At 33.6% G+C, this 18,943-nt stretch overlaps 1 protein-coding gene across 3 annotated transcripts; it reads left to right on the top strand.

Moving 5' to 3' along the window:
* Window positions 1-1,331: 1,331 nt before the first annotated feature.
* LOC115710082 (putative disease resistance protein RGA1) lies at window positions 1,332-10,387 on the top strand. 3 transcript variants are annotated; one of them, XM_061111534.1, is made up of 7 exons: window positions 1,332-1,844; window positions 5,266-8,641; window positions 8,730-8,814; window positions 9,001-9,087; window positions 9,199-9,595; window positions 9,670-9,851; window positions 9,949-10,387. In XM_061111534.1, the coding sequence occupies exons 1-2, from the start codon at window positions 1,551-1,553 to the stop codon at window positions 8,386-8,388; spliced, it is 3,417 nt and encodes a 1,138-aa protein (XP_060967517.1). In that variant the 5' UTR covers window positions 1,332-1,550; the 3' UTR covers window positions 8,389-8,641; window positions 8,730-8,814; window positions 9,001-9,087; window positions 9,199-9,595; window positions 9,670-9,851; window positions 9,949-10,387. The 3 variants fall into 3 exon arrangements, with proteins under 3 accessions (XP_060967517.1, XP_060967518.1, XP_060967519.1); XM_061111535.1 differs by having other exon boundaries at window positions 9,670-9,781; XM_061111536.1 differs by having other exon boundaries at window positions 8,730-8,810; window positions 9,670-9,781.
* Window positions 10,388-18,943: the final 8,556 nt, after the last annotated feature.

The following is an 18,943-nucleotide window of genomic DNA, read 5'->3' on the forward strand; positions in this document are numbered from 1 at the left end:
TGTAATTAAGCACTTGCATTGATTTGTGTTTTGCAGATTGCGTCTTTTATTGCGACTAATTCGAGTAGGAATTGGCCTCGGGACTTGTATGAAAAGATTGCAAGAAGCTTATGAACATAAGATGAAAATGATGGTCACATACCAAATCCAAGAAAGAACAAACAAAGGATGGTCACGTGAGAATGTAAATGTATGGGGAATGAGAGTGTGGTGAATGGTGAGACTGAGAGAGGTCATTTATTTGTTGTAGAAAACAAGTTTAGAGAATGGTATGTACGTAAAAAATCTGACTTGTCTTTCTTTCAAACTGATGAGTAATGAGTTCAACTGTAGCATGGGGTTTTGCTGAGGTTTTCTTTTTGAATATGTTATATACTAAAATGTTTTTCCTTAAACAACAGTAGATCTCTTAGCAATTTTTCTTTTTATTCCAAATCTTTTGGTGGATTTCAAATAGCTTTTTCAGGAAGCAAATAGCTTGGCAGTACAATATAAAGATTACTCTCTCTATTTGTATTGCTCTTTAGTAACGTTTAAATGTAATTTATTTGTTATTTTTATTTTTCTAATCCTAGAGTCTGAATTAAACTTAAATGTAAAATTAGAAGATATAAGTTTACACTAATGGTACATTGTTTGTTTATTGGATTGGGAGTGTTTTTACCAAATTGTATTGTGTTTCTTTGCTACTATTCATTGATGCTAATAAAATAACAAAAAGTTACAAATAGGAAAAGTATTGTTTGCTTAACTACAAAAAGAAAAAGTTGAAAGCATGATAAGATGAATAAGCAAAAGAAAAAGTAAGACACGTGTGCCTTGATTTTTCATTATTATTTTCCTTATTTTTAAATTAATGTCAAGTTTGGTTGTTTTTAGTTTCACTTACAATAATAGTCATCAAATTTAAAAATCATATATGGATCATCAAATGATAAAAAAATATCTTAAAGTAACTCATACATATCGATAAGAGCATTGCTATTGGGCACCAGTGGTGCCTAGCACCTTCTAAATGTGTCAACTTGCAATTGGTTAGCGATACTCTATAAAAATTATTATATTAAACTATATGGGACCCGATACTTAATTGCACCAATAGCGATATTGACACGTAGGAGGGAGCTAGGCACCAGTGGTGCCCTTTAGCATTTCTATATCGATAAGTATTATATAAATATTTGTATATTTATTCAGATATATTATTAGTGAAATTATTGTCCATCAATGAGTAGAAAAAGAAAAAGTTGAATGGACCTGATAAAGGAAAAGTGACTAATAATTGAGACACTCACAAACAAAATACATATGAAAGAATCAATTCAATTCGTAAAAAAGAAATGAAAGCTGAAATTCAAAGATCATTAATCAATAAAGTATTACTGGATTCCAGCATATGTGAATCACATTCATACAATAGTCCACTTTAGTTTTCTACCACATTCATCATTTATATTCTTAATTATATGCTCTTTCACTCTCACTCTCTAACACCTCAACAAGACTACTACTCACCACTCTTCTCTAATACCAAACAAGTTTGAAAAGCCATGGCTGAGTTGATTCTGTCTCCGATTGCTGAGAAAATCATTGGTGGTTTGGGATCTGAAGCTGTGAAACACATCTCTCTGATTTGGGGTGTGGAGGATGAGGTTGAAGATCTCAAAGAAACCATTTCAACAATCCAAGCTGTGCTTTTGGATGCTGAGAGGAAACAATCTCACAACAACCAAGTCAAGAACTGGCTCCAAAGGCTGAGCACTGTGGTTTTTAAAGCAGACGACTTGATGGACGACTTCAACACTCAAGCTTTGATCATGTCTCACAACCCAATGGCCAACCAGGTTCGGATTGTTTTCTATTTTCAAAAATATTTTTTTTCTAACATATTATATTTTATATTTTTACTCACATATATAGACCTTAAATCTGGACTCGGATTTCAAACCAGACCCGGACCCAGGCCCTGATCTAGACTCAGACATCAGACTTGAACCCCAATTGTAGGTCGAGACTCGGACACGAACCCCAAGGCTAGGTCTGAGGTTCGGGGTCCAAGTCTAAGTTCGGGCAAAGGTCCGAGTTCAGGTCCAGGTCTAGGATCTGAAATAGGATAAGTTCGGTATAGAATATTAATTTTTTTAGTAAAACAAATCTAAAATAGTTTTAAAAAAATTTGAGCCAAAAACTATTAAATTTTGAAAATGACAAAAAAACTATTCTTTATTCTTACTTTTAAAAATACAATTTTAAAAATTTAAAAACACAGTGAAACAATCTCACACACATCTAAAGAGTGAGGCAACAAATATTGCTTTGCTTCTATAATTGTCAAATTCCTACCAATAATGAGAAGAGATATAAACTCAACAACTAAATAAATTGAAATAAAATATTTTTTTTGAACAATGAAATAAAATATCTTTGAATTGCAACAATCATTCGAATTTGTTCAATTTTCGTTATCTTATTATTTTTTTTTGAAACTGATACGAACCACACCAACTTGTGATGAAACCCGACACCAAATATGGAACAGCCACCAAGAACAAACGATGTTGGAATAGAACCTCGACCCAATGCTTAGCGAAGCACGAACCTTGGTATAAGGAAGACGCCACAAACGGGGATGGAAATCCGTTTGATAAGTCAAGTTGAAAGCCACAAGGATACCTCCTTGATAAGTTCACAAGTTTCTTCAAGAACTCTAGAAGATAAAAACTCACAATTTGCATATATGATAATCTGATTTTTACAATGGAAAGGTAGTCCATTTTATAGGACGAAAAATGACACCTAAAAGACCTTTGGACTTCAACATTAACACACCTAAGACCTTTGGTCTTTCCAATAAAAGCATACTAAATAAGACTCTTGGTCTTCATAATGAAAGCTCCATAATGAAGACCTTTTGACTCTGAAAGTCCTAATTACTACAAGTTCAAATTGATGATTCTTAACAGAGTAATTCTATGTTATGAACTAGAAATTAAAATCAATGAACACAGAATTTACAAGCTTCCTCTGCATTGGAAACGCATTCCAACCGAGTAGTGCTTGGGTTCCCTTGAACCGGGTACAGTAACTTTCACTAAACAATCAATTCAATTACAATATCCAGTTCTGATTCTTCAAATCAAACAATGTAATCTAAATTGACTTTTGTACAAAGTTACCTAATGCTTGAACAACCTCAAGCTTTGAGATCTAAACACATTTAGATCTCAAACACAAGAAACACACAGCTGAACTACCTTCAGCAAAGAATCTGAACTCCCTTCAGATCAAGCAGATTCGAACTCCATCTTCAACCTCAGGAAGATCTCTCGAATTTCAATCTGCACATACAAGAAACAGAAACAGAAAAATGTTGCCCCAGCAGAGCAAGAATCAAGAAGAAGATTCTAACAGAAGAGAGTTAGTTAGTACAACGGTTCTGACCGAATTTATATACTAAAGATAATAAACCAGACTAACTAACCAACTAGCTAAGTACAGCTGGCACAACCTAACAAACTGCAGAAAGCTGACATGGCACTAAATGATATTAGTGAAAACAGATGCAACTAACTACAGAACAGATGTTAGAGAAAACAAATACTGAACAAAAGCAATATCTAATTTGCCACACAAAACATGACACTTACAGACTCCACTCTTGTAACTCCCACACAAAAGAACTTGACACATATAAATGTGACAACTACGACCATATGATAAAAACGTGACACATAAAATAAAACGTGACACATATAATGAAGCTTCAAAATTCAGTCCACTTTGATGAGTATGACCAATCTTTGTTCTCCTTCCGTGTTGACCACGGTCTCTTCTTGATTTAAGACTTTGTGTACTAGGCTGTTAAGCTCTTCCTTGAATCTCTTAGCTTGTGCCCTAGTCACTGGACCCACTGGAATTGGACTTGATACTTGGTCCTTGATGTCCTCATCAGAAACGGATTCTCGTTACCTTATTAAATACAGAACTTAACATGCCACAACAGAAAATATAAGAGATTTTTATAAAAATATTAGATTTTAGGTAAAAATTTATAATTTTGCTGTCACATGGAATTTTTTATAAAAACATTGATTTTTTATAAAATAACCGTAAAACAATAAAATAGAACAATTAAAACAACAATGGAACAACTAAAAAACAACCATAAAACAATAGCGAAAACTTAACACGGTACAAAATATAAAACTTATACAGTATTTTGAAAAAAAAATATAGTATTTTTTTTTAAAAAAATTCCCTCCCGTAATAAAAAAGTAAAAAAAAAAATTAAAATTATAGTATATGGTGTAAAAACTCCAAAATATAACACTACAAAAAGTATAGCAGCAATACTAAAATAATTTTATGATGATTGACAATAAATTGTATGTATATAAAAAGTAATTATATAAGCTTACAAAAGGAAAATTCATCTAAGACAAAAAAGAGAAAATGAAAGTCTAAATATTATTAGACTAAATACCTATCTCTTTTGTATACGCACTTAATTATAAATGTTGAGAATTGCCTAAGCTTGATCCTAATTCGAATATATGATAAACAGAGAAAAGAAAGAAAGTGATTTTTTTTTTTTAATGAATACTAGTGTGTGTATGAATTTGTACAAGAGTAAGTGTCTAAACCTTTAAAAGTTTTCTACTTATAGCTTAGGCCTTAGACAAGTACATTGAGTTGTTAAGTGTCATTAACAGCTCTAAGTAACACTAACGGTTCTAAACAGAAACTAATAACTAGCTTAGGTACTAATGAGATCCCAGCCAGGATAAAAGGTCATTAAACTAACATAAAAAGAAAGCTAATTAGTAATTTTTTCTCCTGAACTTTGACATGTACTAAATCGTGCTCCCTGAACTTTTTTGGCCGTTAAAAATTCCCTCCGAACTATTGAGATTGTTAAATTTAAGGATTTTTGTCTAATTTTAGTAAAAAAATTCTAACATGGATGAAAGTTCAAGGGGCATGATTTAGTACATATCAAAGTTTGAGGGACATGATTTGGTAGATATCAAAGTCTGGGGAGCATGATTTAATACATAAACAATCACTGAAACAGTAAAATTGAATGAAATTAGGCAAAAGTCCTTAAATTTAATAATCTCAATAGTTCGGGGAAATTTTTAACGGCTAAAAAAGTTCAGGGGTACGATTTACTACATGTCAAAGTTCAGGGGGAAAAATTACTAATTAGCCAATTCAATTTAAATCCTTCCTAAGAAAATAAAATAAAATTATACAACTCCACAGGTGTGCACCTTCTTTTCCAGCTCCAACCAGCTCGCTTTCCGTTTCAAGATGAGTCGTAGAATACAAGGCATCAAGAAAAAACTGGCTTCCATTTCCAATGATAAAAGCTTCTTTTTGGAGCAAGGACGTCAAGAAACTACCCTAACTCCTAGAAGAGTGAGAGATGCTGACTTCTATGTACATAAGGAAGATGTTATTGGGAGGGACAAGGATAGATCGTTCATCATCGATAATCTTTTATTGGAGAATTTTGATCAAGAGAGTGTCTCGGTGATTGCTATTGTAGGAATAGGTGGTCTAGGAAAAACCACTCTTGCCAAAAGTATTTATAATGATGGGCAAGTCCAAAAACAATTTAAGTTAAGGATTTGGGTGTGTGTATCTGATCCATTTGACTTCAGACTAATTATTAAAAGTATTATTGAGTCTGCAGAAGGCCAGGCTATTTCGGGAGACATGGGAACAGAATTGTTAGTAAAGAAACTTCGAGAAGTACTTGGTGGAAATCAGTATTTTCTTGTACTAGATGATATATGGGAGGAAGACCATGCTATGTTGTTGAAGTTAAAAGATTTAATAACAAGTAATGAAAATGCTGGGAGTAGAGTTGTAATAACTACTCGTAGTGAAAACATTGCTAAATTCTTAACTACCGAACAACAACCCTATCAACTAGGGGTTCTTGATGAAGTTGAATCTTGGTTTTTGTTTAAAAGGGTGGCTTTTGAAGATGGATCACAAGAGCTAGATAACTCTAGCATTGTGGAGATTGGAAAGGAGATTGTGAAAAGGTGTAAAGGAATCCCCTTGGCCATCAAAACAATAGGAAATATATTACACGGGAAAAGTTTAGAATCAGAGTGGTCTTCCTTAGATAAGGAATTTTCAAAAATACCTTATCGAAGAGAAGATGATATGTTACCCACCCTCAAATTGAGTTATGATCATCTTCCCTCCCATTTGAAACTTTGCTTTGCCTATTGTAGTTTATTTCCTAAAGATAAAGAAATTAAGGTGAGAAATTTAATTAATCTTTGGATGGGGCAAGGATTTCTCAAGTTATCTACAAGTCAAGATCAATATTTGGAAGATGTGGGTTATGAATGGTTTATGACTTTGTTGGAAGGATCATTCTTTCAAGATGTTGAAGTAGATGAATGTGGAATTATAAAGAAATGCAAAATGCATGATTTGATGCATGATCTTGCTGTTCAAGTAGCTGGAGAAGAATGTACTACTTTTGCAATTTCAAATGGCCAAAGAAATATCAAGGAAACTACTCTTCATGTGTCTTTTGTAGGCGATGCTTACTTAGGAAGTGAACTTTCAGCTTCATTGGCTCATGCAAAAAATATTCGAACATTTCTTAGTATTTCAAACCCTAAGAAGGAGTTATTTTGCGATGCCATAACATTAAACTGTAAGTTTATACGTTGTTTGGATTTGAACCGTTCAAGTGGGAAGATAGTATCAAATTCTATTGGCAAGTTGAAACACTTGAGATATTTAGACCTTTCATCGAATTCTTATCTCAATTCACTTACCAATTCAATTACGAATTTGGTGAATTTGCAAACGTTGAAGGTTAATTATTGCTCAAATCTCAGAGAACTACCTAGAGGTTTTGTGAAACTCATTAACCTTAGGCATCTTGAACTTTCTTGGTGTAAATTGAATTCTTTGCCAGGTGGAATAGGTCAGTTGACACAATTGAGATACTTGGATCTTTCTTGGAATCAAAATCTATTATTACTTCCAGATTCAATGAATGATTTGTTGAATTTGCAAACACTGAAACTCAATCATTGCTCAAAACTCAAAGAGCTTCCTAGAGATATTGGGAAACTCATCAACCTTAGGCATCTTAAAATCTCTGATAAATTGGAGTATATGCCAAGTGGACTGGGCAAGCTAACTAATCTCCAAATATTATCAAATTATGTGTTGATGAAGAGCGAAAAGTGTACCCCAAGGCATGGTGGTGAGCTAAAGGAATTGATGAGATTGAACAACTTGAGAGGCAAATTGGAACTTACAAATTTGAGTTGTGAGAAAAATGTGGCAGTGGAGTATGAGAAAGCCAAATTAAAGGATAAACAATATCTTCTATCATTGACAATGGAGTGGGATTCTGAAGCTAAAATGGATGAAACCGAGGCTATTGTTGGTTATGAGATGTCATTAGAAGGTCTCCAGCCACATCAAAATATTCAGAAGCTAAGGCTAACAAATTATGGGGGTGTTAAGCTCTCCAGTTGGCTCTCATCACTTACTAAGCTAGTGAAGTTAACTTTGAAAGATTGTGCAAAATGTGAGCATCTGGTTCCATTGAATCAATTCAAGTGTCTCAAGCATTTGAAACTTGTGAGGTTGATATGTTTAGAGTACATATCCAACACTAATAATGTCAGCGAAGACTTGGTTGGTTCAACAACAACATTACTGCCATCTCTAGAGTCACTTTGGTTGTGGGATTTGCCTAATCTAAAAGGATGGTGGAGAGAGACTGAAGTTCATCATTCTTGTTTTGATGCAAATGCAAATGCAAATGAAGATAATCACTCTTCCTTGCCTTATTATCTCCCTTCTCTTTCAAAATTACATATAGAAGATTGTCCTAAGCTGACTTGCATGCCACTTTACCCACGTTTGGAAGGAGGATTGGAACTGAGGAAGACTAGTTGGAAGCCATTAGAAGAGACATTCAGAATGAGGATGATGATGAGCAGTAACGTTGGATCTGTATTCCCAACAGCTCCTTCTTTCTCACCTCTCTCCAAATTAGAATGCCTGTATCTAATAGACATTGATGATCTAGAATGTCTTCCAGACTCCTTCAAGAGCCTTACTTGTCTCAGTAGCTTGATTATTGATGGTTGTCCTAAATTGAAGGATTTGTGTCCTGGTATTCTACATCTCTCATCACTTCGACATCTACAGATTAGCAAATGCGAGGGGTTAGGGCACATGCTGATTAGTGATGATTATGACTTTATGTGGCAATCCCTAAATGGAACCCTTGGATTATTAGAACTATGTACGTTGCCAAATATAGTGACTGTTCTTCCTAAGGGTATCCAACATCTTACAAGCTTACAAGAACTTCAAGTTTTTTTTTTGTGATAGTCTAACAACAATTCCAGGGTGGATCCATAACCTCAAATCACTTGAGAGACTTTACTTGTGGTCCTGCCCCAATCTGACATCATTACCTGAAGGAATTCGAAGCCTCACCACTTTGAACCTGTTATATATTGATTCATGTCCCATGTTATTGAAGAGATGCAAAAGGAATACAGGTGAAGATTGGGATAAGATTTCTCATATAGAAGACTTGACCTTAATTCCAGATCCAAACAAAGAACAAGAAAATGAGGTAGAAAAGTCAATGTCTAATGTTTGCTTTTATTTGCAGTTAACATTAAATGAACGCTTATGATGTTTATCTTGATAATATATTGCAGAATACAAAGGGATGCAACCTCTTGAAGAAGTTTAGGCTACGCAATACAAGAAATCAAGGATAGATTAGATATATCATTTGTGTAGGTAATTATTAAAGAGTGCTTTCATGGTGATGAGTTCGTCTTGTCTTGGTTTTGAATTGTTTTATGACCTTTTTGTGTGTTAATTATTTATTTGATTTAAGTGTAGATGTTGTCATTAATTCATTTTCATACTAAATCTAGTTTTTTTATTGTCTGAGACTGATATACTTTTGTTTTGCAATTACAGGTAAAGTGATTTTGCTGGTGAATTAATTATGATGAAGCAAGAAATGTTGCTCTCTTATGCTGTTCTTTAAACCAATTTGCTCTTATGGTATGTAAATGTTTACTTCTGAATATTATCACTTTTATGATATCTGATAATAAATTGTTTGTGACTATATTTTTGTTCTTATTCTTATTTTTTTTAATGTACAATTAACAGCTTACAAAATGGATGGACACACTGAAGCAAAAGCAACCATAGGCTGTAGCTGTGGTGAAGATGATTGGGTGAGCTGTGAAAAGCTTGCATTATGCATCAAGTCTGCCTATTGAGACTAGCTTACAATGCTGTAATCACAGTGAAGAATCAGAGATGCATATGTGTAAAAGAGTGCCCTTTTGAGAATGTTTTACGGTTAGGCTCACGATGGGAGTTGGTGGCAGTTTTGGGAGCTAGAAATCAATTCTTCTTTGGAAACAGGGATTTTGACTTGGCCTCTGTTTCGAGAAAAGTGTTTGAAGATGTGGTGGAGTTCACTAGAATTCGGGATAAACCAGGGACCAAATCTGTATTCACTCGGACTGCACAAGTCTCGTTCATTAATGTCCCTTGTATAGTATGTTTCTTTGTTCTCCATTCTCTTGGATAAAGTTTACAAGTTGTATTTAATTTTGAACTTTTTACATGCAGTCAGTGGGTAGAGAAGAATGTATATGAAGAGTTCCAGTGGGCTTGTAAATATGGAGTTACATGGCTGCAAGGAAATCATTATGAGAGTTTGATTGCTCAGAAAATGGAATGTGTAAGTTTTGTTTGTATACCAAGCCCAACAATGAATGAGTACAAAATACACAAAGCAATGGATTTCTTAAGTACGTATTTAATTTGGGTTTAGATGTTATTAATTTATTCATGAATGTGGGGTTTGGCACACTTGAACACAGCATAACAGCTTTTACTATCAACCAGGTGTTTTGAGGAATAACGGCTTTAACGGTTTTCTACAACTTATGTCAAGCTGTCTCAGTCGACCAAAGCCTATAAATAAGGCTTTTATACAGTTGGTTCAAGAGCAGATTAGATCAAGAAGATTGAGGCACAAACAGATCAGGAATAAGTGAGAGTTTATGAGGGTTGTAAAAGAGTGTCTTGTGTGTTTGATCAAGAGCTCTCATGTGAGATATGATGTAAACGAAACTTTTGATTCCCTGTACTTCAAATGTCTGTACTGTTCTTGCTGATTGATCAATAAAGACTCAGGACAAACTAAGTGACTAAGTGTATCACCATTCTTAGTTTGTGTCTTGTAATCTGTGTGTAACTCTTGGTTAATTATTAGAATTAATCGCTCTTGCATATTTTGTTTGTTGCTGAACTTGATGATATGTATTTGTGATTTTGTGTGTAACTCGTGTTATAAAAATTCAGATCTTGGCGGCTAGAGTTATTACAGAAACTTCTTGTACTATTGTTGTTTGACTTGTTGAAACTTTGATCCACTTGGTGTTTGGAGTTCAAAAATAGTTTTGATTGTGTTCCTGAAAAAGAGTAATGAGAAAGAAACAAGAAGAATAAAGTAATTATCGGGTAATGGTTATGGTATCAATTTTTCTAACTTAAATTTGCAATTATTGGAATACGTTTCTCCACTTTTTAAAATTCTATTAGTCTTGAAAAACCAAAACTTGGGTGAATACAAAAAGCAAAAGAACAAAAGTTAAAAGATAGGAAAAAAAAGAAAGAAAAGGATTTTCTCTGGTTTTGGCCAATAATTGTTTCCATTGTAAGCATTATGTGAATTTGATGAATAATGTGATATCTGATAATTGTTTGTGGCTATATTATTATTACTTCTCATGTTACAACTAGTCTTATTATTTTTTTAAAGTACAATTAACAACTTTCAAAATGAATAAACACTGAAGCAATCATTAGCTGAGCTGCTTTAAATGATTGTTTGGCAGATTGTTAGAGAATTATTATTCCCTTTGTAATATTTACTGAGAGAAGGAATAGAGAGGTCTGAAATTTAAGTTGTAAACCAGAGAGATTGCTGTTGAATCTTGGTACGTAGTCGTTTTCAATGAGCATACTCAAACAGTCAAACTACCTAATAGAGCTCACTATTTTGACAATTTTTCTCCTATTACTAAATTAACATATCTTCGATTCTTTATTTCTATGTTAATAACTCTCTCCTTTTTTTAAAAAAAAAAAATTACAGTAAAAGATAATTTAGAAATAAAAATAAATAATTTTTCAATTTTTATTACATGTATTCAACCCAATAAATTTTTTGTCTTGCTTGTCTACCAAAATACCAATTTAAGTGTGTAGTGCATATTTTCTCAATATATTAGGCTATTTAGTATTTTTGTTGCTTTTTTAATTTTTTAGTCTGTTAAAAGTAATTCTTAAACTATTTAATTTTTTTAATCATTAATTAATTTTTAATTTAATTATTTTTTAAAAAATAAATAATTATTATTCTTTAATGTTAAATTATACATGTGGTGTTAATATGACAATTGACTAAACAGTCATGTCATCATTTTGTTTGTCACGTACGATAAAATTTGACAATTGACCTTTACAATTTTATAAAAAGTCTAGGGACTATATATTGTTAATGAGTTGAAAAGTTGAGGAGCACAAGGGTATTTAATTTATTGGATTACATTTAATATTTTTAGAAATATCCAGATCCGATTCAATTATATATTGGTTACATTTTACAATGCAATATCTAATTCATTTCAATCATTCACTAGATCTATTGGATTGGTTGTATCCATTAGATGTATTTTATGTATATCAATTGAATTAATTCATTGTTATTTAATATTTTAGACTTATTATTTTTTTTTTAAATTATATCTATTTAATATTTTAAATCTAATATATATTGGATTGAATTAAATCCATCCAATTTAAAATATATATATTAATTTACATATATATATGAAATTTTACACTAAAAATACAAAATGGAATTTTTATTATATAAATACTTACACACGGTTACCTCAATATTTTTACCTTTTCTCTTTATTTTATTACATATATACCACATGCACACTCCCCCCATGCATATGACACGTGCATCTCCCCCATCCCTCTTCAATCAACCATCAATCACTTCCCTCTTTTTTTTTTTTTTTTTTTTCTTTTTCATTTTTTCCTTTGATTTTTCATTTCTTTTCAGATTTTTTTTTAAGTATCTTGTAACCTCCATTGATGACTTATATCAATCATACCTTACATCATTTCCCTCTCTTTTTCTCTTTTTTTTTTATTATTATTTTCAATTTCTTTTCAGTTTTTTTTTTAAAAAAATAAAACCTCCATAGCTGAACTCTTTTCCTTCCCCTGTGCCAAAGAAAAATTCTAAAATGAGATTGAAATCTGTAGCTAATAGGAATAAGGCAAAACGTCCTGTTGTTCAAGACGATGACTCCGATTTTACTCCTCAATTGTCGAAACGTGAGCGAGCTCCTCCTAAAAAGAAATCAAAGGTTGCTGCCCATGAAAAAATTTCTCATGCTCCTGCTCAAAAAAATGATTAGGATGGTACACCTCTTCGATCACAGGTTTGTTTTCAGTTTCTTTTTGGTTTTCCCCCATTTTTGAATTTTTTTCATATTCAACTTTTTGTGGGTTTTGTGTTTATTGGTTTCTCATTTTGTAATAGTTTTTTCATAGTTTTTTAATAGTGTAAACACTTTCTGTATGTATTTTTTTTAATATATTTTTTATCTAGTTGTTTCCTGTCCATTTTTATATCATCAATGGGTAACAATGAGATTTATCATGGATGTTGATGTTCAAAGAATTTTTCCTGTATTTTAGTTTGTATACAATTGCTTTGTAGTTTTATTATAGTTTTTTAGAAATAAAAATAAATAATTTTTCAATTTTTATTACATGTATTCAACCCCATAAATTTTTTGTCTTGCTTGTCTACCAAAATACCAATTTAAGTGTGTAGTACATATTTTCTTAATATATTAGGCTATTTAGTATTTTTGGTGCTTTTTGAATTTTTTAGTATGTTAAAAGTAATTTTTAAACTATTTAATTTTCTTAATCATTAATTAATTTTTAATTTAATTATTTTTTAAAAAATACATAATTATTATTCTTTAATGTTAAATTATACATGTGGTGTTAATATGACAATTGACTAAACAGTCATGTCATCATTTTGTTTGTCACGTACGATAAAATTTGACAATTGACTTTTACAATTCTATAAAAAGTCTAGGGACTATTGTTAATGAGTTGAAAAGTTGAGGAGCACAAGGTTATTTATTAGATTACATTCAATATCTAGCTATTCAAATCTGATTCAATTATATATTGGTTACATTTTACCATGCAATCTGATCTAATTCATTTCAATCATTCACTAGATCTATTGGATTGGTTGTATCCATTGGATGTATTGAATGTATATCTATTGAATTAATTCATTGTTATCTAATATTTTAGACCTATTATTTTTTTAAATCATATTTATTTAATATTTTAAATCTTATTAGATTGAATTAAATCAATCCAATTGAAAAAATATATATTAATTTTTTTATATGTATATATATATATATTTGTTTTTACATAAAATCAAATTAATCATTTAAATTAAATGAAATATTAATTATTTTAATTAAACGTCGGATGTATTAAATTTTTGTACATTCTATTTAACATTTAATCCGATTTAATTGGATATTTAAATTTTAATTCAATATAATAATAATTAAACATTCAATATTTAGCAATAAATTATAATTAGATCGATTAATTATTATTAAATAGGATGATTTATCGGATCCATAAATCAGGACAAAGCCGAGGGTGGCATGGGCTTTAGAAATTTGAGAGATTTTAACCTTGCCATGTTAGGAAAGCAAGGTTGGAGACTCATGTTTAGACAAGACTCTTTGGTCAGCAAGGTGTTTAAAGCAAGATACTACTCTCAGAGTGACTACTTATCTGCTGAATTGGGTTCTAACCCAAGCTTTATTTGGAGTAGCATCCATGCTGCTAAAGACACAGTTAAGTTGGGGTTGAGGAAAGGTATCGGACTTGGTATCTCTGTGGGAATCACCTCTGACCCGTGGCTACCAACACTTGATAGAGCCTCCCCTATACCGGTTGTCCCTGGCCTTGAAAACTTTAATGTTAACAGCTTGTTCCAAATACATAGCCGCAACTGGGATGTCGAAGTGGTTAGAGATGTATTCTCTCCTGTTGATGCTGCGATCATTTTGGGGATTCAAATCAACCAATCAACCGAAGATGATTATTGGTACTGGTTTGGTGAAAAAGATGGGTCTTATTCTGTCAGTAGTGCTTATAAATTGATCCAAGACAAAAAAGCTTCCCCCCTGAACTTAACCGAAAGCACCTTTTGGAAGAAATTGTGGTCTCTCAAGGTGCCTCCCAAGGCCAAAGATTTGATGTGGAGGGCGGTCTCTAATTGTCTAGCTACAAGGGTCAATCTTTGCATCAAGAAGGTATTGACAGATAGTGCTTGCCCCTTGTGTGGTATTTATGCTGAAACTGAAATACACCTATTTGTGACATGCCAATTCGCAAGCTCCTGCTGGGAAGAAGCTGCTGTTGCAGATGCCAGCCGAAACAATAACACCCTTCTGCAATGGATGTCCTTCAATGCTCACAGTAAAGACAATGAAAAGCTCAGCCGAATAGTCATGCTTTGTTGGGCACTATGGTCGGCTAGAAATGATCTAATTTGGAAGGCTCGTGTTCGAAATGTAAGTGATGTAGTTGCTTTTGCTTCCTCAAGTCTTGATCAATATGTTAAAGCTCAAGGTAAAGGAAACATTCCTTCACAGTCACCCCTCAAAGATGGTGATGGTTCGGAGCTTTGGAAAAAACCGTTATCAGGCATCAAGCTTAACGTAGATGCAGCTATATTCGACCGGGATTCAAAACATGGATTTGGTTGTGTGGTGAGGGACTCGAGTGGAGATCTGCTCTCGGTTTTTGCTGGTGTGAAACTCGGCAAAGTCTCCCCTGAGTTAGCTGAAATTATTGGCATAAGAGAGGTCCTCAGCTGGCTCAAGGACCGCGGGTTCACGGACGCTGCAGTAGAGACGGACAGCTTGGTCTGCGTTGAGGCCATTCGTCATACTGCAAGCTTCAATTCTGGTTTCGGTTTGGTTGTGGAGGACTGTAAAAATTTGCTAAAAAATCTGTCACATGTTTCTTTGTTTTTCGTTAAGCGTTCTGCGAACCGTGCCGCGCACTTTGTTGCCCGCCACTCTATTACTCTCGCTGAATGTATGTTCTCAATTAATAGTGTTCCCCTAGAGTTGTTATCCATTCTCATGAGCGATAGCTCCTCTTAATAAAGAACACTTTTATTCAAAAAAAAAAAAAAAAAAAGACTAATGCTCTTCACCATGACATCTGTACAAAAAAGAATTAGAGTAGGTGGTGTTCAATTTAGAGAGTCCACTGAAGTACTCTCCTATATGTAAAAAATATATATTTTTGATGACAAAATATTAAGAGTTTCTCTCGACAAAATATAATTTGACAGCTTTGCCTTTGCCTGTCACTCTCCACATCAGCCTCTTCTTCCCCGACGCATGCATCAACATTAATTCTCACCATTTTGATGTTTCAGTCAAACTCTCAAATGGGGTATTGCAATCTTCAATCAAATCCCCCCAAAAAACAGGATTCATTTAAAATTTCATAAAAAATGAGGAAAGAAAGTATTAATTCGAATGTCAATATAAATAGGGTAAATAGTGGCATAAGTACCCAAAGTTTTAAGTTTGTAAGCGGCATAATCCCAATGTTTATTTTTAGCGGCATAAGTACCCAATGTTTGTAAAACTGTAAATTTTCTTCAGTTTTGTCAGTACAGACTCCGTTTTAAATTTATCAAAGGAACATTTGGAAGTAACTAATACTACATGTTTTTGTCTAGACCCAATGATCAAGAATCTAGACCTTATATGTGGCCTGTTTAAGAAAATAACAGGGTTTGTACTGACGAAATTAGAGAAAAATTACAGTTTTACAAACATTGGGTACTTTTGCCGCTAAAAATAAACATTAGGATTATGCCACTTACAAACTTAAAACTTTGGGTACTTTTGCTACTATTTACCCATATAAATATGAACAAAATGTGTATATAAATGATGATATTAATTCTCACCAGAAAGCTCTTTCCTTTTCCTGTTTTTCTCGATTCTTAATCCAACGAAAAATTTACAACAAAGTTGTCATTTTTCCTTGCTTTTTCAATTCTTAATCCAAAACCCAGTTCTTGAAATTTGATTTCATGGCTTCCTTAACCGAAGGCAAGGCAATTGGTATCGACTTGGGGACCACATATAGCTGCGTTGGCGTGTGGCAAAACGACCACGTTGAGATCATAGCCAACGATCAAGGTAACCAAACCACCCCTTCATATGTTGCTTTCACTGAGACAGAGCGGTTAATCGGTGATGCGGCCAAGAACCAAGTTGCTATGAAACCTCAAAACACAGTCTTTGATGCCAAGAGGTTGATTGGGAGAAGATTCTCTGACCCTTTGGTTCAGTTCGACATGGGGCATTGGCCTTTTAAGGTCGTTCCAGGCCCTGGAGAGAAGCCATTGATTGTGGTTAACTATAAAGGAGAAGAGAAACAGTTGGCGGCTGAAGACATTTCGTCAATGGTGCTTGTAAAGATGAAGGAGACTGCTGAAACTTTTCTTGGTCAGACTGGTTACTGTTCCATTTCTGGGCTTAATGTAGTGAGAATTATCAACGAGCCAACTGCGGCTGCCATTGCTTATGGACTCGACAAAAGGGCTTCCCGGTCAGCTTGTGAACAGAACGTTCTGATTTTCGATCTTGGTGGTGGCACATTTGATGTTTCTCTTCTCACAATTGAAGATGGAATCTATCAAGTTAAGGCTACTGTTGGAGATACTCATCTTGGGGGTGAAGATTTTGATAACAGGCTTGTGAATCACTTTGTGGCAGAGTTTAATAGAAAGCACAAGAAAGATGTTAGTGGCAATGCCAGAGCTTTGAGAAGGTTGAGAATGGCATGTGAGAGAGCAAAGAGGATTCTTTCTTCGACCACTCAAACCAAAATTGAAGTTTGAAATTCCGTATTTTAATATTCCCAGTTTGATTATTTAATTAAATGATTAATTAAATGCGGAATAATAAAGCGGTATCGAAAATGATTTCCGTAGTTACGAATGCAACTCTGTAACTCCGCAGAAACCTTAAAAACAAACAGTGCATAAAAGTAAAAACACACAAGATTTTTGTACGTGGTTTCAACAATCCTTTCAGATTGTTACTAGTCCACGGGGCCACGCCCAGAGATAAGATTCATTAGATCGGTATCAAAAATACAAAGTAATTGACTTATGCATAAATAGACTCCCTCTTATTGTATGCCGCAAGCTTGATGTATTCCACCTACTAACCGAATCTTGATAAAACTCCAAGTGCTCGAACTCCCTTCGATCACCTTGAAGAGTGCTTGAATCCTCCCGATTCAAGGCTTAAAGGCTATCTCCCGAAAGCCTATACAACCATCTCCCGAAGGTTGTGTGCTTGTATCCTCCCGATGCAAGACTTCAAAAGCAATCTCCCGAAAGCTTGTAAATACCTTCTCCCGAAGGTGCACTGATGTTCTTCTTCGTTGTAGACTTGAATACAGACTCAAGACAATACAAACAACAAATAAACAGAGTAAGAGTAGAACAACTCTTCTCTACAAATCAAAGACACTCTTTTCTTATGATATGAAAGTAAATAAAAGAGTTAACATAACAAAGACACTCTTTCCTTAAGATATGAGTATAATTCTAAGTGTATGAAAGAGATGCAAAACCTAGCAGCTATAAGATGTATTTATAATGAATATACATCTCATAGACAGCTTACATTCGGTCTGAACAAGACCTCAACCCACTAGAAACTTCCCTAAAATAATTCTTCAATCAGTCCAGGAATTTCCGTTTCTGTACATACAGAATCGTGGGCAGTAACTACAACTTTCCTTTTATAGAAAAGGAAAGTCTAGCTCCGGTTTTCTCTTCAAGAAACCTGATCTAAGAAAATGGGAAACTCAACACAAGATCAGATTACACAGCTGGTTAGATAAAAACGAAATGGGTAACCAAACTTACCATTTTTACCTTTTTTCCAAAAATAGGAAAGCTAGACAACTTTCCTTTCAAGTTTGATTTACACAAATATGGAAACCATATCAATATATGCCAGCCGAAATATACATTAAATAATAAAATATTTTTGTCAATTAAATATGCCAAAAATGGAATTAACAAAGTTGACTCACTTTACCAAGGTGTTGATTTCTACTCTACTATTACTAGAGCAAGGTTTGAAGAGTTGAGCATGGACTTGTTTAGACAATGTATAGAAACTGTTGAGAAATGTTTGAGTGACTCTTAAATTGACAAGACTCATGTTGATGAGGTAGTTCTTGTTGGTGGGTCGACAAGGATTCCCAAAGTTGAGAAATCCAGAGCCCTGTTCTCTCCCTCTATTGTATTTTATTCTAACGGTGTAGCCAATACCCCAGCCACACCAACATAATAATCAAACAATTAAGTCTATAATAATCAAACAATAAATGAATGGGCTGAGATGCAAAATGCAAAATTTGAACTTCACATTAATCTCAGAATGATTTCCTTGCAGCCATGTACCTCCATATTTACAATCCCAGTGGAACTATTCACATACATTCTTCTCCACCCACACACTCCATGTAAAAAGTTAAAAAATACTACTTGTAAACTGTGTATGGAGAACAAAGAAACATACAATACAAGGGACATTAATGAACGAGACTTGTGCAGTCCGAGTGAATACAGGTTTGGTCCCAACCTTCCTTGGTAGCCGTGGAACAAGCTTCACGAACCGCAAAGCATTCTCAAAGGGGCACT

This window comes from Cannabis sativa, chromosome 3, assembly GCF_029168945.1.
Source record: "Cannabis sativa cultivar Pink pepper isolate KNU-18-1 chromosome 3, ASM2916894v1, whole genome shotgun sequence".
Taxonomy (NCBI): domain Eukaryota; kingdom Viridiplantae; phylum Streptophyta; class Magnoliopsida; order Rosales; family Cannabaceae; genus Cannabis; species Cannabis sativa.